The sequence below is a fragment of the Aythya marila genome, assembly GCF_965140915.1.
Source record: "Aythya marila genome assembly, chromosome: 7".
NCBI lineage: Eukaryota > Metazoa > Chordata > Aves > Anseriformes > Anatidae > Aythya > Aythya marila.
This window is the reverse complement of record NC_139048.1, coordinates 19983121-20006107: the sequence shown is the minus strand read 5'-3', so window position 1 is coordinate 20006107 and position 22987 is coordinate 19983121. Positions and strand designations below refer to the sequence as shown.

The window sequence follows — 22987 nt, the reverse complement described above, 5'->3', positions numbered from 1 at the left end:
ATAAAACAAAGGCTCCAATCACTCAGAGTCATTAAAATTCCCATGGCATTTTTTGCAAGAGTGCAGACATTAACCTGGCTGTCCTGAACAAAATCCAGCCTGAGTGATTACCCACAGCATATCTTAATTCTCCTGTGGTTTCATTTGGACATGGCACAGCAAAATTTCAATGTTGATGCTCTGTATTGTTCAACATCTGCCATGGTCCACCCCAGAATCAGCCGCGTTTCAGTAGCAAATGAGATACATGGAATGAGCAGGTTAATAAACGCTGTATTACATAGGATGGGTAATTTTAAAATGCCGTGCAGTGAAAGAGCTACAGGCCTGCAATATGCTGCAGTCAGCTTGGACTGGCACCATGCAAACTCTTTTTCTGAATGCTCATTCGTGTAATAACTGTAAATCCCTAGTAATTTGGAATCTCTTTGCACGCACTCATATAAAGTCCCTTAGTGATATATGAGAGATCCTATATTGGTATGACCCTTTAGAAGAAGTATGTCAGATATGTTCCAAACTGGAAGAGGTGGGCTGCAAAAAAAGGGGACCCAGTCATCAGCAGCACCCAGTCAGTCAGTTTCACAAACAACAGAGGCAGTGCAGAGAAGAGCCATAAGTATCTTTGAGGCTTAGCCAGCAGTATATTTAATATTTATTTCACTGGGGTTTAGTGAAGTTATCCCCAAATCTAGGATGTATCTGATCTGCTTGCAAAGTCGACTCTTATGTCCACGGCCTACCTCATATGCACCAGACGCCAAAAGCCAAAGTGAAAAACAACAGCTCCTTTGGGAAACCGGTTGGGGAAACGTGCCTGTCCTTTATAACAGACTTTGCTAACACATGTAGGAGAGGGCTTGAAGGCCCTCAAGAATTCATGGATGTTTCATATGCAGTAACCAGCTCAATAAGGTTTGGTCAGATGCCTTCTAAGCCTGTCCCAGTGCAGGCCCCTAGCTTAAAAGCAGGATAACACCTCTGAGCTCGCAGCAGAGGCAGAGCCAGTGAGAGAAAGAAATCCTAGCTTACATCCAAATGGAAATTGTGATATCTACAACCGAGCTTCAGGTCAGGCACTGAGCTCCTGTGCACCTCCCTGTGGTTGTTGGCTTGTGTGGGAAGAGGACTTTGTACCTTGAGCCTGGTGGAATGTAACTTTTAGGATGACTGGATGGATGAAGGAAAAACAAAGGAGAAATAGGCACCTAGGCATCATTTTTAGGCCCCTCGACAAAACCCTGACATTTTAAAGAGCCTTAAATAGGCATGAAATGCATTTAGCACCTCTTGATGCATGGGAAAATCGCCTTCAAGAGCTGTGATTGGAGACAGAAGAATGTCTCCCACGTCTGGAGAGAGAGGTATCCATAGCTGCTTCTGCCAGGCCATCTACTGCTGTCAGGGCTGGCCTCCACGTGCAAGGACACAAAACGCCGTTCATGTCAGGCATGGCTTGGCAGCCACAGAGGCAGCTGGATTTCCTCGTCCAGTATTCCCTGAAAGGTTCCTAACACATTCACAAACCACATTTTTCTTTAATTCAAGTTTTTGTGGCAAAATCAATCACACCTTTTTCTACCTCTCTCCCCTGCACTTGTCACGTCCTTGCCCTCCTCTGTCCAGCCAGGATTCTCACGGGCTAATCACACGGTGAGATCTTGTTGCTTCCCCCTGGGATCCAGTGAAACAAGGTTGGAGGATCTGATGCTATCACTTAGGGAAGCAAAGAGCTCCAGCTTTCCTTTGAAACAGCAGCAGTCCCTGCTTGGGGAGGAGGAGGGGGGGGGGGTTTCTCTCTGGCCCTGACCAAGAACAAGGTGCTCAGTGTTTTCCTTAGCCCAAGAAGACACCCCTCTCTAGGAACGATTTCTGCCTATGAACAAGTGATGCTTAATACTACAGCAATGTAGACTTGGGAGCGCAGAGGTAGCCAAATTAGGAGCTAATTGGTGCACTGGGGATTGCCAGTTGGGCCCCCTTGGCTGCTGGGATAAGATCGGGGAGAGAAAAGAGAGAGAGACCGGGAGGGAGCACGAGCCGTCCTCTGCCGACGCCTCTGCAAAGGTTGGGATTCCTGAGGCCGCTGCTGTCTCGTGCTGTCAAGGTCAGCAGGTTCGGGTTCACTGAACGGTCAGGATGGTTTGAATTACTGGCACTGCTGCCGATGCCTCCGCTGATTGCGATCCGTCTTCCAGCGCCCGCCGCGGGATGCTGCTCCCAGCCATGTGCTGCGCGCCGTGAGGGGCGCGGGGAGTGTCAGAGAGGCAGATGCTCTCGCTAAGAGGCTGAGTTTTTAGGAAGATTTAAGGAGCTACGGCAATGCCAAGGAAAGGCACGTGCTCTGTGTGCTGAGCACAGGGGTACCAGGCTCCCCAAAGAGCAGTTCTGGTCCATTTACCTGGAGAGCTGCCCCCCGCCACTTTCTGCCTTTCACAGAAGTTAGCAGAGTGGCGTGAACAGGGCCTACCAAACCCTTATGGGGTGAAAAACCTATTGTGAAGATTTCTGTCCAGCTTTATATAGGTGGAGTGCTTCAGGGCAAAGACTGACCAGCAAGCCTTGAAGGAAACCTTGCTGCTAGGACACATCCCGTTGTGTGAGCGGGCGGACAAAGGGCAGGGGCGGCTGCCAGCAGGGAGCACCTGCAGGTGTCTGGGGAGCCGACGGCCTGTGCACACCCCGTTGGTATGCCTGGGGCCGCTGGGAGAACCTCACCAGAGCAGGAGGGGAGAAGTCGGGTTTGAGCCTGTACCGCAGGCTGCTGGCATCATGCACATGCTGGGGGGCATCAGCGTGCAGCCGTGCCCGCACTGCGCATGTATGCTGCTGAAGAGTTCACAGCAGAAGCAAGCGTGTGAGAAAGAGAGCGGGATGGGGTCAGAGAAGGACCAGGCTGTGGGGGAGTAGTTCCCAATGGTTGTCTCTGCCAAGACCGTCTCCCCAGGCATCACGGAGTAGAGTTCAGTGGGGTTGTGCTACAGAGAAATCTGCCCTCTCTGTTCAGAAACCGCAGTGCTCACTTTGCCTTCCTATTCTGAGGTCTGCCGTGTGCCTGTGTCACTTAGCTCCTGGGTGCAGTCAGCTACACTTGCACTTATGTACCTGTAGCTTTCTTGGTCACACCTCCACAACTGCCTACCACACACATTTTTGCACGAGTGCAGCTGGAGGAAAGGCAGGGCAGTGCCGAGTCCCCTAGGCTCAGCTGTTCCAGGGGCTTCTCTGTGCGGCCCGATCCCTGTGCGTTAGGAAATACCTCGCGCCTACCTTCGCCTCTGCTCTCAACTCCTCTCCCAGTTCCCTCTTCCGAGGCAGAGCAATGGGCTCTGGCAAGAAGGGTCAGGGACAGTGCCCGGTATCGTGCTGCTTTACATTAATGAGATACACACAGTGTAATCCGGCAATGGAGTCAGCTCTACAAAAGGAGGTAATAGCAGGCTGCCATGAACAGAGCAGCTCAGGTAATTGGTTTATCTATCTAGAAGCAGTAGTAGCAATCTCTGCACAGACAGAGTAGCAGTAAAGTCTCTTCCTTAAGGCTATTTCCTTTGTCTTTTCAATTGCTTGCACATCCATGTGAGATAGAGAGAGAGAGAGAGAAAGAGAGAGAGAGCTAGAGAGAGAGAGGGAGAAATGTTAATTTGTGAATTAATGGCTTTTCTCAGCGGAATTGTAAATTCAAATGTCACCTCACAGGGTGACACTACGCTGGGCTGCTGAAGAAGCAATGATAAGATCCCCCCCATCCCCATGCCGACATATACCCATGCCCCTCCCCTCCCCGAGAGATAGCTGCAGAGTGGAACATGCTACTTTTAATTTGCAATAACACCACGGCAGAGGATGCGAGGGGGAGCGCTTTCCGACCCTCCCTTCCACAACAACCCGGGCCACATCTTTCCCGTTCCACCGCTACCTTCTTCCACCCCCTCTTCAATCCCTCCCATTTTAAACGGAGTCCAAGACAACGCATTATCTCAACTCCCCCCACCCCAAACTAATCAAAGGATGAGCTAAGGGAGGGCTCTTTAGAACGGATGCCTCTGCAACCCTCTCCTCTCCTGCAATAATCAGGTGAATTAATGACCCTGAAGTTAAAGTGAGCGCTGATACTCAGGCGTTGTGCAGCGTAGGGGAGAAAGCCTTCATTGTTTTCGAGCAGGAGGCGGGCAGCAGCAAGGGAGATTCATGGATGGAGATTGAATATGCAATTTTCTTTCACCTTGCCAAGAGCTGCCCCTGGGCTGTGCCTGGCCTAAATTTTTTTTTCCTCTTGCCATCTCTGCCTTATCCGGCCCTCCCACCTCCCTTCCATTCTTTCCAGAAAATTACCTTCAAAATTGATTTCCACTTTTACAAACAAATATAATGGGAACATGAGGGGGAAAAAAAAATCTTGGGCTGTGATGAATTAGGGCTGTCAGGTGCTTCCAAGTCTCCTTTGTTTTTGTTTTACTGCCCGTTAGGTTCTTTGTTTTTCCAGCAGCTGGGAATAGTGCCCCTGCCCACACACTCCCTATGGTCCATGGCTGCCATCGCGGGATACGTCCATCACCTGATGTCATCACTGCCTTATCCCTGCTCTCCATCACTGCCGTGCAACAGCCACTGCGAACAGACTGCCCCAGCCCTTGGTACCAGGATGCAACTGATCTTGTGCAGGTAGAGCGTGTCCCGCACCACTGGCTACCTGGCTTCTGCAGCCACCCTACACGTCCACTGAGTTTCCTCAGGGCTTCTCCACTCTGCTCCTCCTGTTCTCCTTTGCTTTATTACACCGATTCTTGGTGGAGCTTTCGCAGCCCTCACGGTTCTGGCAGGTCAGCCTGTCACTGGCATGTCACCTTGATTCCTGCTGTGCCTCAGTGCCATGTCACCTTGATTCCGTAGCAGTATTGCCCTTGTGTCTCATTGCCACGTCGCTTGACCCCGAAACAGTGTCATCACTATCTCCCACTGCCATGGCACCCTGATGCACTGTTGTACCTGTTCTGTGTCCCATTGCCATGTCACCAACAACCCTCTAAATTTGCCTGCCCATTGCCAGCTATTCCTATCCCTTTTGCGTTTTATTTTGTCATTAACCTGAGATCCTCATGGATCCAGGCCCCGTGCTCCCCCTGACTCCTGCAGTCCTTATGTCCATGAGAAGATGTGACAGTCGCCCTCCTGAAGGCAGGCAGACGCAGGGTACAGCTCCTCTGGAGCGAACAAGAAGATCCCAAGAGAGACAGGACCAGCACAGCCAGGGAGCAGCCTCTGCGCAGGTGGGCACAGCAGCAGGCAGAGACGCTGGGAGGAGTTGTTGCTGACTCCTGCTGACACATTGGCTGCAACAACCCCTCCCAGAACGAGTCAAAGAAACAGGAGAAGATCCAACCACAAACTAAGTACCCATAAATAAGCAGTCAGACAAGCACACATCCGTGGCAGTCACACAAATAAACTTAAAGAGAAGCTCTGTGCATAAGTAAAGACTCATAAAACGTAGCCAATAACATTTAAAAACACAAGAATGCAATCTGGGACACAAAGAAGTACTAATGCAGGTGCATGTCAATTAGGTGTAATTTCTGAATAAACAAATAACTTACAAAAATGTACATATGCTACCTAAGTGAAAACCTGGAACTCAGTGGAACTTCCTTAAATTCACATATATAAACTTAAATCATGTAAACAAATACAAACTATTTACATAAATGAACAACCTTCACACAGGCAAGAACAACCGATATGTGTATAGAGAACGTACACACAAATGTGTGACCCCAATGCAAATGCACATCTGTACCAACTATGTGCAGGGGTGCACAGCACTAACAGTCTCCATATGGATATCTAGCAACCACAGAGATACAGTGACACCCCAAGTTTGTAACAACACATACACACAGAATATATATACAAATGTACAGCACTCACATGTATGTTAAAATGTGGATACAAGTACCTGGTGTTCACAGAAATACATAGCACTGGTTCTGAGCCATACGTGCCCAGACATCCGTATGATCCACAGTATGCATCCTCCTACGAGGCAGTATTGTACACAGCTTAACGTACACATTTTCCAGGTCTCTGTGGGCATGCACAAAAATACGGGTCCAACCTGCCACTCACCCCAGTGCACAGACATAGGTAAGAGGAGATCCTAACCCAGTAATCCTGCCACAGGAACACAAAACCAAGTCGGTGTGCATTCCTACATGCACAAATACACGGGCAGACACACGCAGATACAGCTGAAGCCAGACCAGCCAGTCTTCAGATAGTACCAAACCATGCCAAACTGAGCAGCAGCGTAAGCTTTAGAAACAGCAGTCTGTCCAAACTGCTGCCTGTGATGTAAGCTGTTAACTCTGCCTTACCTGCAGCCCTCCTGAGCCATGCACTCCCCAAGCTCCCAGGGTGTCTGTGTGCACGCACAGACAGACAGACAGACTGCTGTCCCTCTCTGTTATGGACAGACCTCCAGATCCGTGGTGCAGCAGCCTGTATTTCTGGCAGTGCTGGGCTGCTTATGCATTGTCAGCTCTTTAATCCAGTCTCCCCCAGCTCTCCTTTTCCACCCATCCTCTCCCTTTGCTGACCGTCCTCCCACAGTTTGTTTAGCAAGGCGCAGGGTGAGTGGCAGGTGCCTGTGCCTCCTGTCCTCCCGGGGGTCTCGCCAGCAAAAGATGCTCAGGTGTGTGGCTGCTGAGAATAAACTACCTCTTCGATTTACATCTTCATCTAGGAAGGAGGGGAGTGTTACCTACTCCTGTGTGTGTAGGTGCAGTGAACCTGGAAGCTCCCCGTGAGCACTGCTGTTTGTAGAGGTGCAGTCAGCACAAGCTGGTGGCCAGTGGGAACTCAGCCGTGCTGCGGGAAGCAGCGCAGTCCCAGGGACGGTGGGAGGGAGATGTATCAGAGTGGGAAACACTCCAGAAACTGCTCTCAGCCCATGTGCACATCCATAAGCTGCAGGGTGCACACCCCGCAGCTGTGTTTAGTGGTTGGAACATGGGGCTGGCACCTGAGGCAATGTAACTGCACGTGTCTGCAGTGTCATTAAGACTACTGCTGACCTGCAATAAAGCAATCATATAGAATAATGCAAACACATCAGCTGTGGTGGCAGGAAATCACAGCTTGAAACAATGCAGCCGCACCACAGTAATGCTGTTGTGTCACCTGCAGGGGTCCAAACACACTCTGTTGTCTTCAGCAGCAGTATTGGCAGAGCAGAAGTACACCTATTGCACCCTGAGATGAATGTACACCAGATGTCACGATACAGTCAGGTGGAGCGGCTTGTAAACATGTAGAAGTAGCTTACGAAAGCAAATGCCTTTCCATACAGGCTAGTTAAGAGCTAGACCTCTCTGCACTAGTACAACTACACCACGAGTAACGCGTAATCATATTGCAGAGGACAATGTAAGCATGCTGTGTGTCCCGAAACAACCCCGGTGTGTTGTGGAACAACAGGATCGTACTTCACGAGAGCACACGATGCTCAGTGCAGCGCTGCGGTGACACAGCCCTATTGACTTCACTATCATGACCGGATGACAGTCTGTTGTCAGTCAGCAAATTACATCATCTGCAGGAACAAACGGTACAATACAGCCGGCAACCAGCAGCTACTTCACTGAAACAACATTGCTGCGTGCGGTGACACAGATGTACCGCCTTCCCAGCCACCTCTTTGAAGAGCCTAATGGCCTCGAGTGTAGTGGGGCAGCGTAGCAAGCAGTGATACACCTAATCTCATCATTAGTGTCACGAGCCCACAACATGATAACCACAGTCACACCGCCTGCAAAGACACACCGGTGGCACTGACAATGACATGGAGGCACCTGAAATGTCACAACCACCGCTCCTAAACGATATAATCATTGCTGCTCTGAACAACACAAATGGGATAAAGCTTGCATTGACACACTCAGCTGCTGTATATTGCTTAAAAACTGGGACCGCTGTGAACACGTTATACACCTCTCCTCTCAGCACTACTTTTCACTGGAACAATTCAGTTAAAAATTTTCCAAAAACACCTTTCTGGACTGGGACTGCTGCAGCTCTCCCTGCCTCACACTCCACCCAGAGGAGGCATTTCTGCCTTCCCAGTACGAACATATACATCATGGCCAGGTAGGAAAATCCCCATGCTGATTGCTGTCAAAACCGTGCCCTGCAGTCAGAGTCCTATCATTTGGACTGAGAGAAGAGAAAGCCACCTGTAACAAAAGTAATGCTTCTCAGCAGAGATGCCGTGATAATAAGAGTCAGGAAATGATGTGTGCAGCACCGAGGTGAAGCATAGCACCGCAGTGACACTGCCTGTTCTGCAGCTACAGGACCGACAGTGCAGGTGCTCCTCGTGTTGTATGCAGTTCCTTGCTCTGAGCAGCTCAGTGCCGTGGCCTGCAGCCCTGTTCTGAGGAGCAGGTGAATCGCCTGCATCGATACACCCATACTCTTTGAAAAACACCACTCGACCTGCTGAAATGGTGGTGACCCTCCACTGTCCCCTGCACTGACGCAGCCCTGCCTCACTTACTTCAGCGTAAATCACTCTGATCATCAAAGTGACAGGTGAAGAGAGGAAAGGAGGAACTTCTGCCTTCCAAGGTTCGCTCCCCCATCTCCACTGGGGATTCCTTTACTGCAAACAGCCTGAGTATTATTGCCATTTACAGTAGCAATCACTCCATCCCCTCCTCTCCCACAAACCTACTGCCGATATTAGCACTGATCATACTAACAAGCCTGTGGGTTTTATTACTGCTGATACTAATAATACTGGACACATTACGTCTGCTCCCACCAATAACAGGCTGCAGATATGATCCCTGCTAATGCCGATAATACTGGGGGATATTATCTCTGCCATTGTCAGCACTGCAGATATTATTGCCAGTAATGCTGTCAAATACTACAGATATTGTCAGGGACCAAGATTAATAATGCTGAGAATTGTTACAGCACTAGCCTCCCTGGAACACGAATCCCAAATGAGAATTTGGGTCTATGGAGGAAGTATGTTTGTGGCCTGCTATTGAAGAGGAAGAGCTATCTTTAATCATAGTGGTTTTGTAAAGATACCTAAAGTTTGACCCAGCTGGAGATGCTACAGTATGCAGGGAACAGCTGGAAACATTGTTCTCATATTATCTAACTGGCTATCTATCTATCCACATATCTGTCCTCTCTTTTTTTTCTCTTTATATAGTACTCAATATTACAGTATTGGACTGCTACTGATTTTTTGTTAGTGCCACTGCTACCCCAGTTCTTATCCTTTTAGCTATCAGTCAGGGAGTTATGGAACAACAGAAATATTTGCATATTGTTTTCCCCCTTTATCCTCCTGGACTTCTCATTGCTGCTCCCGAGTCTGACAACGACCCTGCTCAGCTTGGCCTGCCACACCACGTAGTGCAGTATCAGGGTTGTGAGGAGCCAGGGATTCCTGTTTCCAGCCACAGTTTGGGACTAAAGCTCTTGGTGGTCTTGGGAAAGGCCTAACATGCTGCTGGGCCACCTCTGCCTCTGCAGGGTGGTGGATGCAATTGGTGGAGAAGGTCAGAGGGGAATTACAGAAATGCTGGCTGGGCCTGCAGCCTGCAAGGAATGGCACACGGCTGGACAAGTGGTGGTTAACTTGTTTAGCCAAATCATCTGAAAAATCAGAGGAGGCCAGTTCTCTGCTTTGTCTAATCTGGCACTGAGGTCAGGAAACAAAAGGGATACAGGTTCTTAACAGGGAAAGTCCTGACCATGCTTCCTAGGCACTCACCTGAGGAAGACAAATGAGTTTTGGGGAAAAACGCGTGATTGGGCAGTTCTTTGTTTGGACCAGGACACACTCAGATCTATGTCCCTGCTAGCTCTCTCTCAATGCCATTGTCTTCCCAGGCCACCCAGTTGGTAGCAGCCAGCACATTTGGTACACTGGGACTTCCCCTCTTCCCTCTAACTCCCTGGGAGGGACACACCTGGCTGTCAGCGTCCATCACTGAGCCCACCTCATGCATCCGTCTGGTTCCTTCTGTCCAACTCGGGAGTTCTGCTACATCATCTTGACACATAATTATCTCTCCTCTTCTTAATCATCTGCGCTACTGTCTAATGTAGGCACCAGCTGCAGCAAGGAGGACCTGGGGGAGGGGGCGTGCTCAGATTGAAGCTCCTCTGTCTTTCTCCCACCCTGTTCCCCCAGCCATCGCAGAAGTTGCTAACAAGGTGTTCAGGGCTGGGGATTCAGGAGCACCTTGGTACTTCCCCTCTTTCTGCTGAACTGCATTCCTCACAAAGCGTCATCTTGCAGCAGAGCTGGCCCAATGGAGCAGAAAGAAAGAGAGCGCAGTGCTGCTGCTTCTGCCTTCTTTAGGGAAGGGCCACCTCCAGAAGGCTGGGAAAGTAAATGTGCATTGAGAGCCCATAAGGAAGAGCTTTTCAATGCGAGAATGAATCCTGCAGTTAAGAAACTGCAACAAGACAGAGCTTGGAAGCTCTGGGAAATACCGAGAAGGAATATACATCCAGCATGAGCATGAAGGAAATACCTGCACTGCTCTTCTGGACTTGCTTTCTTAACTCCTGTCTCAGCTAGGAGCACTCAGCCCTCAGAGCTACGGGGGAGGATGCCCAGGAAGGACTGCAGGTCACTGGCTGTGCAACACCTCCCCTTGGACCTTCTAGCGTTAGGGCCCAGCCCTGCAAAGTGGTTGATGTCTTTCAATGTTTCTTAAAGCCAGTGTGAGCACAGGTAATCAGCTCTTGGACGGGGATGTTCAGCAGCTGGCTGAGGTTTCTCTGGGGCAGGAGTGTGACATCTCCATGAGGCAGATACCTGGGGTGGCAGGACGAAGGCTCTTCTGCAAGGCATTTGCAGTTGTGTCATGTAACTGGCACCTAAAACTCTGAGATTTAACACTCCCATGACTGTCTGATACCTTTTTGATTTTTCTAGTAGGTTATGCGGGCTCCTGGCCAACAGCAGGGAGTTGCAGTGTTTCTTGCCCTTCATAAATCAAGTCCAGGATGAATTAAGGACAGAGACAGAGAGTTGTTCTTACTGTCAATATATCATTGTGAAGTGTCACAGGCTTAGATGTCTGTTTGATTGTTTCTGTGTTTAACCATACTGCTCCAAAAAGCTCAGGTTCTGGGGCTGGCAATGATTGCGTGGCTGCATCTAAGTAGGATGATTGTTCCAGGTGTTTGGAAAGAATAGCTGCTAAAGCTGGATTGAACTGCTTCATTTCAAAATGAAATACAGACACACCGTGGTGAGAGCTTGTGATCACCAAGCTGGAATGCGTGAGGACAGGGGTTCACAGAAACCCCAAATACTGCCAAGAGATTTGCACAACCATTAGAGAAACTTGTCACTCGATTTGAAATGTCACCGTTCCCTCTGTATGTAATGAAGAGAAATGCTGGAGAGGTTTGCAATGTTTGCAGTCTCTTACTTGTGACATTTTTTGACTTTGAGGCATTGACTGAGCCCTTCCATTGCTACACTTTTCTCTTAGCTGGGCCCTACTGCCATCTAGCTGGGAAATGGATCTTCCTCTGGGGCCTGATCCAATTTCCAATGGCATCAGCAAAAATCTTCCCATTTGCTTTGATAGGAACTGAAGTGGGTCTTTGCTTCCAGCCTCTGGTTTTACTTTGTATGGGGGAAAAAGGGGTCACAATGTCTGCCTTTTTCTTGGGACTATTGTTTATTTGGATCCAGAACTTAGAAACGTGAACCTCACCAGCACCAACCCTGAGAAAATGACTGGCATAACCCCAGAGTGCAGCATCTCTCTCAGGAGAACTCTCTCCTCTTGCCATGCATCACAGAGACCCTGCTATTATGTCCCCCCACACAGCCTGGGGGCTACAGCACGCGCAGCACAGCGAGCCACCATTACTGCTGAGAGGTCCCCCACGCAACGGGCAGCAGTGGAAAACAACATCCTGAAGGCAGGGCTGAACCGAACAAACTGCTCAGGCACTACTCAGAAAGTTCACCTCCCGGTCCACAGTTTTTGAATCAAATTAGAAGAGCAAGACAAAATTTTACAAAGCCACCATCAATGCACCAAGACCTCACCCACCCATCCTGACTGTCTATCTGGACCCGAGGCTCCAGCTTCTGGCTCGTTTCGGGATTCACTTTGCCCTGAGTCCTTCCCAGCAGGTAGGGAAGAGAAGGAGACAGCTTAATCCTAGTTGCTTAGAGCCCTACTGAAAGGCTTGGATAACAGCCTTAGGGCCACAGCACTCAGAAGAGCTCCCTCTCTGCTCTCCAATGGTTGTGAGCACGGCAGTTCTGCTGTGGTGGTTGCTACCTATTGGAAACTGGGCCCTTATGATCACCACAGCTGCTGTAGTTCATGGCTCACCACCAGGACAGGAGCTTGTTTGCAAGAGGAATGAGAAATACTCCCAAATTGCTGGTGCTTCTCTCAGATGGCATTTTGTTTGAAAACGAGGGAGTCGGGGAAACCTTGTTTACCCACAGCTCAAAGTCTGGGCACCTGCTGGCACCAGGAGAGCTCAGTTCCAGCCGTTTCCAGCAGTGAATGAACTTGGGATCAGCTCCAGCAATGGAGACGGCTCTCTGCCTGCCGAGCAGATGTCCGGAGACACGGCCTGTCATGAAAAGGCCTCGGAAGAACAGCAGTCCGAGCCAGCAGGGCAGTGGCGGGGAACTGGTCTCTGTTGCTAAAACTGATCTAGCCCCTGGAGCAGCTGCAAACCTTGGCCTGAAATTGGAGCCTGTACATGGGGACAAAGAATATAAAAGGGAGGGTGAGCTTCTGCCCTCCCCCTACCTTCATCACGTTTCCTCTTCTCGCCATTCGACCGAGGAATCCCCAGGATCCCGTTAATGGAGTAAGAGCCCACTGGATCATTGGAGGCACTGGAGACGGGAGGGGATGCTGTGCTGGGCACTGGACAAAAGGAAAAGGGAAAAAGGGCCATGAGGAGAGCAGCCAGCACTCAGGGATCCCCCAGCTGAAAGCTACACATGCCACCAGTCTCACAGGAACGCCTGGGCACTAAACCAACTCCCAGTCCCTCACACTGCAGGACTCACGCTACTACTGCCCTGCCAGTATTGCTGCATCCCAGCTTCGCCAGCCTGTACCATAGCTCCACAGCCTTCCAGGACAGGGTCCGTAATAACAAGCCAGCGTACTCCAGCCAGAAGCCAAGCCTCGCTGTTCCATCCACCTTCAGAGCAGGCTTTGCAGTGCCTGCCACGTCACTGCGCGCAGTGCTGCACAGGCCACGTCCCCTGGTGACTTCCCAGGCTACCCACGTTCTGCCAGATGGATCCCTCCCAGCATTTCTCCACGCTGTGTGCACGTACTCTGTCTTAGCCAGACCAGCCTCTTAGGTGTCCACACAAAACACTCAATGAAAAATCAACTTTTCTTAGTATAGGTTAGAAGCTTGTCAGCATTGGGCCAATAAATCCAGCTCTCCACTAGAAGAAGCCGTGAGTTGGTGATACGTACTCCAGTCCAGATTAATAAAAGCCTTGTGTCTTTCTTTTGCACCGCCCAATGTAAACTGGCAGACTCCTCCTGCCACTCAGGGGTGCCCAGGACTGCTCTTGACTTTCAGTGTATCAGAAATAACAAGTCATCCAGATTAGAAATGATGACTTCCTGATAATTAGGGCTTTAGAGTATAAACCAAATAGAGTTATGCATCCAGTAGGCAGGCCCATTATGTCCCAACATGCCCCAGTAATTAGGAGAATACCCCAGGTCCCTTATAGGCCACTACTCATCATTCAGCTCATATTCAGCACTGAACTGAAGCAGTCAGCACGTCCAACAGAAGCTTTCCAGGATGGAGAGAACCTGCCAACGCTATCCGATGGAGACCCACACTTCCCAGTATCCCCCAGAGCGATGAGAGACTCCAGCAGCAGCACTCGCAGTCCCTATCCCAGCTCAGCCAGTGCGTTCCCTCGGCATTGCACTACTTCTCCAAGAAGGAAGAATATCTGCCAACTCCATCTGGTGTGGTCAGTGCTTCCCAGGCCAGTGAGCAAGTCCAGATTAAAAGGGCATCCAGAAATGCTCTTCCATCCTGGGCCATTAATTCTATTGTGTTCCTGAACACAGTTCATGTACAGGAGTTTATCTGCCAGCTCTGTCCCATATAGGACAGCACTTTCCAGTAAATCTTCGTTTAGCAGCTGATTCTCAGTAACCAACAGTATCTCAGGCAGTGTCTTAGGCCACAGACAAGCCATAATATCCCAGAGCACTGCATTTTTCCTCCTGCTCTGACTTGTTACTGGGTAACGTGATGCTAGCAGCAGCAGACATATGCACCATGCAGCCCGCAGAGACATCGGTGAAAAACACCTCATCACACATCTAGCACAGGACCTTTAAACACAACAGACTAGTAGGCATTTGGTAGCTTTATTACAGCCTCCATCTTCTGCTCACCTCAATAAACCCATTTCCCCTAGCAGAAAATGCATTTTCTCAGTGAAATACACCCATGGGATACCTGACTGCAGAGCTAGAACAACGAAGGGCTCGGTTGTGAGGTGTCGGGAATATTGTACCCTGGTCTGTGTTGTGCTATGTAAGAGATGGACCAGTTCCGGCAAAGGGAGAGCAGAGAAACAGGGAGAGGGGAGGAAAGCGAGTCAGAGAAAGAAAGAGACAAAAAATGAAGGCTGGTGCTTAGGTAGGGTAGTGGTAAATACTTCTCTCTAGGGAGGCGAAGGAGAGAGCGTGAGAGTGAAATGGATGTAGAGGCAGGATCGCTTTGGGCAAATTTCTTTGGGCAAACTCTCTGCAATGCAGCTAGGGCAGCAGAGAACAGGAACCTCTGGTTTCTGTTGAGGTTTCTTTCACTCCACCTCCCTTCTCCCTAGCATCTGTTCATCAGCCTGAGCATATTCTCATCTCCACTTGTCCTGCCGCCACCCCTCGCCTCGTGCCGGTCTCCTTACCGATAGTATGTCCCGGTGCAGTCACACCTGTCCCGCTCCCATCTGGTGTTGGGTGAAAAGGTTGCTGGACTTTGGTTCTGATAATCCTGGAAAAAGAGCAAAACATGTTCAGAACTCAACTCCTCATGCAACTTCTCAGTGCCCGCGATCCCAGCTGTCAGGACCTGAAGATCCCACCTGACAACCGGCTGCAGCAGAGTGGCCCCTTATGTCTTTTTGTAGTTGTGACTCTCCTGCTTTAACAGTCTCATTCCCAAAGAATTGTCCTTGCCGTACTCTGCCATCTTCTTCCCAAACCCGCATAGCCACAGTGCTCAGCGAGCAAGCTGGGATCCAGCCTCTCCTATGAGTTAGCAACTGCATTATCATTTATGATCTGATCTGCCAGCGTGGTCATAAGGCAGCCTTTGCAGTTAGTAGAGCCACTGCTGAATTAACAAACCGTGTAGATTTCATTTTGTTGTGTACTTCAAAAATACCTTTCTGGCATAGAACTGAGGGATTTGAACTGAAATGGAAAGCTATCCCAAAGCCCTTGCCCTTTATAAAGGAGAGCAGAAGGCATCTGTGGGGAGTGGTGATGGGATATAGGTCACAGGAAAAAGAAGCTCCAGACAGCACTGATGTTTATCAGGTAGTGCAGGAACGCAGCCTGGGAACCCAAAAAGACGTCTTGGTGAATGCCACAGAGCTCATAATGCAGCTCGGAATGAACACAAACTGAACTGCAATCGCTGGTGCTCCATTTCTTGTTACATGAAATCTTTCACCTCTAGGTCACTGGTTTAAATCCAGCTGAGGCCTGTGGTGAAAGAAAATCACTAGCACCTAATACTCGGCTGACGGGGCCCTGCCTGCTGGCAGATGCTGGGTGGCTGTGACTCAAGAACAACTGTCTCACCAAGGGACTCAGCAAATAAGCCATGACCTGTGAAGGCCGTGTAGACCAAATTCCTTTCCCAGCTTAAATCAAGCCTCTCCAATTAGCATGAAGGCTGCAGATGCTCTTTAGGCTTAGTTTCTGGAACTGTCAGCCCTGCATTGTGTTAGCTTTAACCTCTCCCCAAAAATCTCTCCAAAAAGTGAAAGCAAATAATGTATTCTCCCTGCTCACCCAAGCACTTCTCTTAAAAATTCATTCTAAAGAAAGTGTTGGCAACACTTCAAAGAGCAACTGTACAGCTGGTGGGCAGTATGGCATGGAGAAAGGTAGGCAGAGACTTTGAGAGGATATTTTTGAAAAAGCTCCGCAGAGTGATGCCTTGTAGGAAAAGAAAGGTATTTCAGAGCATAACAGCTCAGCTTGTTAGGAAACTCAGAGAGATGGTGAAACCCGGGCAGTTCCTGGAGTGGCAGAGGATGCCTGGGACTTAGCTGACACAGGTAGCGTCAAGGATCTGGCTGGGGATGGAGATCCATCCAGATCCTCACCCCATATAGCTCAGTGGTGCCTAGCCCATAGCTGCTGAGGGCCCGGACAGAAGGGCTCTGAGGGCCTTGGGCCAGATTCTGAGATCACGCAGGTTTGCACTGGCTGAGGAGCTGATCTGAGAAGTCTGTGCTAGGGCAAATAACACAACTTTTTTCTTCTTTTCTACTTTTTCTTTTTTCTTTTCTTTCCTCTCACATTCCCCCTAAAGCCCCCTGAAGTGCCACTCTGGTTGTGTGAGTTTATTGATTTCCCCCAGCCCAGAGAAACAGAAAGAGGGGATGGGGTGCAGGCAAAGGGATGGAAATAGAAAGCTATAAATTATTTGTGACAGGAAAGCAATAGTGCCAGAGTGCTGAGCACAAGTCCCGTGTCACTATTAGATTCCTTTTAGCCTGATGACACTGTAAAAGAGGTTAAGTGTCTGATGGAATCGTACACCTTGGGGGCAGGGGCAGTCCAGGAGCAGAACAAGCCACAGAGAGCGGGTATATCAATTCTCCAGGCCAATAATATTCCCCTCATTGATCGCAACACAAAGTTCAAAAATCTCATTATAGCCAGGCAGACCTGGAACTTTTTAAAAATCAATAGAGTGATATAATGTATGTATACTTTGTATAAATGTATCTATCCATCCATCCATCCATCCATCCATCCCTCCCAAATCTGCCCGAGGGTGTCCAAGTTAACGTACACATCATACTATGTGATGTTCTATTGTAGTGCAGCATAGTGAATGGATTGGAAGATTTCCCCTGCAGCCTCAGCTGACATATTATAAAATGTCCTATTAGCGCTGTGATGACATCAGACAGCCCCGTTCATACTGAGGTATGACATCAGATTTGCCATTCATAGAGGGAGGTGGCAGCAGGCAGTTCAGCTTCTCTGGAGGGATCCATAGGGTGAGCCTCGTTAAGCGAGACAGGCAGCGAGGCTGTGCTGAATCATGCTGCGTGGGAATTACCACGTTTCCAGAAGACATTTAGAATAAAAACAGCCTGGGAAACCATGGTGGTATAAAAGTCCTGTCCATAATGCTTCAGAAACCCTGGCAGGGATGAAAAGGAAGCTTCAGTTTCCTTCCCCATTCAGTTCTTGGGCTCTCAGCTGAGAATGCCAGTTAGTGCCCATTGCAGCTATGTGTGCTGAGATGTGTCCATAAGGAGCTGGAGTGAGACTCACCAGCTCGTTTCACCAAGTAGCCGACAGCTGGTAATGATTTTCAGTCGCTACCAACCAGGGCCAGCTGCAGCTAGTCACCCCGAGGTGAAAGGCTCTGCAGGAAACATTCCCCTCTTGAGAATAAAACTGGTTTTGTGTCAAGAGAAAATGTTTGGGAGCAGTGAGCAAAGGGGAGTGCTCCTGGTTTTGCAGCCTGCAGTTCAACCCATTTCTGGCATCGAATGGCTGAACCTAACGAGGTTTGGGGTAGAAGATGTTTCCTACGGCTAAAAGAAGAGGCAGGTCATGAAGAGGCTTTCCCCAGCAGCGTTCCTGTGCCATGCAGTCATGACCTAACTCTGGTATTGTAAGGAAAGAAGAGAATTTTCAGACCCTAACTTGAAGTACAGGATACGGCAGTGCATCACCCTGGGTCACTTCATTTAGGGACAGTGATAAACAGCAGTGTCCCCAGGAATTGCTGCTGTCACTTTGACAGGCTTCGAGTGAGTCTTGTACGCGAGACCACCTAATGAAACAGCAGATGAAAGATGAACAAAGCTGACCTGATCCTGTAGCAACAGATGCAGCATAATAATGCAGTCTTTAAACTTCAGGATGGCTAAAAGCTCACCCTTACTGGAGGCTGGAACATGCACTAAGCCAGCACTGCTGCCCCAAACCTAGGAATACTGCATTACTGCTCTGTAAGAGGGAGCAAAACATTGATTGCCTTTTGCTGCTTTTAATGCCTTGTTCTTGCCTCTAGACACTGGAGAAAGGCATGCCTTTTTTACTTATTTATTTATTTTGCAGAACACTTCCTCAGCTCAAATCTTGGCATACCAGCCAGCAGTGCTGATTTCTTGAAGTAAATGCCAATGTTTTCGGAGGTATTTCTTTTCTCCAAAAGAAATTGTCACTTTGGACTAATTTCATCCCTGCTCTAATTCCATCACAGTCAGTGACTCCAATAACAGCATTTGTGTTTAATTAGGGGCATAAACTGGTACTTATTGTAGATTCCCATTTTTCATTTTCCAGTGGGAGATTTTTGCACAAGTTGTCTATTTTGAGTTTCGGAGAATACACACAGCTTTAATGCAGAACCTTCTGAAGTTTCAGCAACAGGACATTTATAGATCTTTGATGGCAGTAAAGCAACCGAACTTCATTTCACCATCTGAATTTAATACGTGATATTATCTTAAGTAATGGCATATAATGTCATTACAGTACGTAGTATCATACCGTGAATTATAAATCCATTCCTGGATTTCATGAGTTACTATGGTTGGCTGGTAGTAACTCTTTCTAGAGTTAATACTTCAGACAGCTCCATCTGAAACCAACTGCCTGTTTCCAAATGAGCTGACTTCCTTAAATGTTCTGTATTAGATTGGGAATCTCCAGTGTTTGATTTCTGTTCTGTTATTTGGGGCTGTTTTACTGCAATTCCTTTTGCCAATTCTGAATGCAGATGGACAGACGAAAGTCAACTCATATAATATGACAACTGTAACAAGCTCGAATCAAATTTGGACAAGAATGTAGAAAAAAATATTAAAAGATAGAATTAGCTGAGATATAATCCTTTCTGAGAAGCCCAATTTTCTCTCTTTGTAAACAAGCATGAGAAAAATCTCTTCTAAACCTGTCCAGGAGTTATTTGCTAAAAGAATGACAGATCATAAGAAACATCCCTCGCTTCTCTGACATTTCTATCCAGGCTGTCTTGTAGACTGACATACTCTGTGGTTACTCTACTCTTACTATTGCTGGAAGAGTCTTCAGACAGCATCGCAAAGGCAAAACTCAAACTAGGGCAGATCAGAGGGAAATGAGGTAGGTCTGAGCCATCTGGAGGTCCCGATCTAGCAGTTCTTTTAATCGTGGAAGGACCAAGTGAAGTACACTAAGGAAGAGAGCTTTGTCCTGCTGCAAGTCCTGGTGTTCTCTCTTCGGTGACATTCCCCTGTCATGGATTATTTCTCCGAGTGGAAGGGTACACACGTTGGAGCGCTGAACTCCTCGTAATTGTTTTGGAGTATCCATACTTTAAATGCTCCATATTAGAAGCACATTACAAGACCCCAGGGTGTGCATTACTGGGCAATTAAAGCAGCTCTTGGAAGGCTAACGCTGCTAAGCTTCAGCCTTGCTCTCTGCAGTGTGTCCAAGGGCGGCTGCGATGGCCAAGGAGCAGGCGCCCCGCGGTGCCTCGCTGCTTCATTAGCACGGCCGGGCCTGCGGCGCAGAGCCACAGTGGCCTGCGGGGCCTTGGTGCGGGGCTGGTGGCACAGCTGGGCCCCCTCTGCCTCACAGCCCTTCCTACAAAGGGCTCGGGAGCGATCCCAGTGGTGCTGGCATCAAAGGGTGCCTGGGGAAAAGATGGGATGAGGCAGTGCTGGGTGCCTCGGTGACAGTGCCCTGCCTGCAGGTGGGTGCTGTGCAGGCATAAAGAGCTCTGGGCAGGGCTTTGTTCAAATGGGAGATGGTCTTAATATTTCTGTGCGTGGGTCTAGATGGGGCTGAATTCACAGCTGAGCCAAAAAAAAAATGAGGGAGGAAAGTCCTGCTTGCATAGACAAAGTTCAGGCTTCATAGTATGGTGAGGAAAAGCAACCAAGGGATTTGGGGGGTGAAGGAAAGGAAATAAAGTCTGACAGTAGCGGCCTAATCCGACTTAAGGGAAGGGCTTCGATTCCTTGCATTGTCATGGACCTCTCATCAGGAATTTGGACAAATGGTATTTCTCTCTGTGCTCCGTTTCCTGCCTGAAGTGTGAAGATAGGAGCGCTGCCTTGCCACCTGGGGCACGGTGAGGACAGCTGGAAGGAGGAGTGAAGGGCTCAGACTCAGTAATAACAGGGGCCAAGTAAGTGCTTCAGCGAGCTGTAGCACGGCGTTGGCTTCATTCCCCCGCTTGAAGCAGAAGTGACATGTACCCTGCTGACAGGGGCTGCATGTGAAGGGAAGGGAGGTGGGCAAAGGCAACAGGAGCTGTATTTCAGCTACGCTGACTTCAGTGCTCCCGTGTTTGAGTTCGCAGCAGCAGATGTGGTTGGGAAGATGAGAGCTGCGGTCGCCCCCCAAAAGCTGTAGTGTAATTTCCATTGGGCTGGGGGGGGGCAGTAGCTTCTCCTACTGCTCTCCAAATCTACTGCAACACTTGCAGCTCTCTGAACGACAGCTGACATTGGCAGGAGCAGCAGACTCGGCTTCCTTGCTAGCTGGCCCGAGGCTCTGGCACTCACTGCCAAGAGAGCAGAATGCCTTCAAACCTTGCCATATTCAGGGGCCACGAGCAATATTCACACATTCAAACTCTCTTCTGTCATGAAAATTGCAATTCCTTCTCTCTACCTTTTGGAAGGGAAGAGAGAGGAGAGGTGATCATGTACTATATTGGGGTATAAGCACAGGTAGGATAGATCAATTAGATTGATTACACAGATAATCCTAAGAGGTGGCTGAATAGGGATAATCCATTTTCCTGAAGCTTCCAGATAGACGGAAGGGAGAAATGGAGATGCCTCGCATCTCTTGAAACACAATCCCTGCCCTCCTTGAGAAGATTTGGCTCCTTATCTGCTGTTAATCTGCGTAGCTCCATCATCTTCACTGGAGCTACCCTGGCATGGCACCATGCCTAGGAGGAGGGGACAGAAGTGCCACTGTTCCAGGTGAGCCTGCTCACACCAAAGCACAGGAGAAAACCCAATCCTGCCCTTTTCTCACACTGCAACGACCATTTCTTGGCTGCACTCTGAGGAGAGACAGAATCACAGCAGCAGTTTTACTATCTGAAGGGCTTAGAGAGGAGCTAGGATTTTTTTGTTGTTTTAAATCAGTGACCCATGATGACACCATACGGTTTTATTTCATTTAATTTGAGCAGAGCATTAACGTGCAGCTTCTAGCAGATCTCTGCCCATTCCAGTACTGCTGCGCTGCACCGTACGAGTCCAGACGTAAGGAAGAGGGGTGGAAGGGGAGAAAGGTGAGGCCAGAGATGCCTCCTGGGGGCAGGGAGACCCGCCAGGCAGGGCACTGGCCCGCCTGTGAGCAGTGCCACCCAGCTTCGTGCCACCGGTACGGATGGGTTTGACAGCCCCACGCCTACCCTGACCTCCCAGAATAAATTGCTGCGTTAGGCTTTGAGAAACATTTTCCCAGTCACGCAAGGGGCTTTGTGTCAGCCCTTGGCACGGGGGTGCAGAGCCCAGCCGGGAGGCTGCCGGCGCGCTGGGGAGCTGCAGTGTGCAGAGCTGTGGCTGCACGGCCGTCGGGACCCGGGCTGGCTGGCTTACAGCTGGCTAAAGCCTATCTACATGAGCTGCAGTCAGGCGGTGACTGCAGCATGGAAATGTCCTCAGGCAGGTGTTTCTACTTTTATTACACTCAGTTCACGTTTGGAAGGCTTTCTTTGCAGTCAGGAAACCCAGAAATGCGTTACAATCCAAACATCTAGAAGTCATTCAGTTTACAAAATATTGGAAACAAATTGGGTGTAGATGTTTGACATCCCAAATTTAAGGCAAATTAAGGAAATCTTAAAGGACAAACAGGGTTCTGCTGGTTTTGTCTGTAGGAACACAGGCCTGGGAGGAACCACCAGGCTCATCAAGTCCAAATTCTGGTGCTATAGGCAACCATGGAGCAGATGTTCAACTCAGGGCACGCACAAGAGTATCCATCCCAGCAGCTACAGAGCTATCATTCCCCCTCAACAAACTCACAGCCTCAGCAACAAATGACCAAAAGCTTCAAAAAATACAAGAAGCCGCAGGAAGGCAGTGGGAGAAAAGCATTGCCAGTGGCCACGTCCCCTTCACTAGCAGGAGAAATGTTCAGTGAAAAGACACAAAAATCTTTCAGCTCTTAGTAACTGATCCTTTTCTGAGTGAGTCCATCAGTGACTGCAGGCTGAAGCAATGTCTCCTGTCACCTAGGGACCAGCCGGCTCGGGTCCTGCTAGCAGCGTGGCCACACCAGCACGGCCCTGGCGAAGGCGACGGCCCCGCGAGCTGCCAGCATGCCGGTGACTGCTGCACAGCACGCGCCGGAGCTGTCGCAACAGCAGCTGTGCCAGCAGGTGAGTTAAAGAGACCTACAGAAACACATGGGCTTGCCAAGGTTAAATATCTTAATCTGGAGCACGGGAAGTTTTAATTGAAAGCTTTGCTTTGAGCCCATTTCCAGTTATTAAAATTCAGGAGTCTGTGCCGAATTCCTTGTGGATGTTCGTTTTGATTAACAGAAGACGTGTGTACTAGAAAAGAGGCTTGGACTGGGAGGCAGCAGATAGCTGTAGATAACATTCCCAACTGTCTTGCAAGTTATGCCATACGTAGTATTTTATATAAAACGTCAGATCTTGAAGATAAGCAACTACGTGAAAATTT

The 22987-nt window shown here is 49.1% G+C and overlaps 1 protein-coding gene across 10 annotated transcripts in view; it reads right to left on the bottom strand.

Moving 5' to 3' along the window:
* The window catches only part of PAX2 (paired box 2), a 97678-nt gene that overhangs the window by 37948 nt on the left and 36743 nt on the right, over nt 1-22987 (bottom strand). For 9 of the 10 annotated variants that reach the window (XM_082764242.1, XM_082764238.1, XM_082764243.1 and 6 more), the window contains 2 exons: nt 14984-15069; nt 12828-12947 (listed from right to left, as the gene is read on the bottom strand). In XM_082764242.1, coding sequence (XP_082620368.1) covers nt 12828-12947; nt 14984-15069 — 206 coding nt within the window. The remainder of the gene's footprint in view (nt 1-12827; nt 12948-14983; nt 15070-22987) is intronic. The other variant, XM_082764236.1, reaches the window with a different exon arrangement.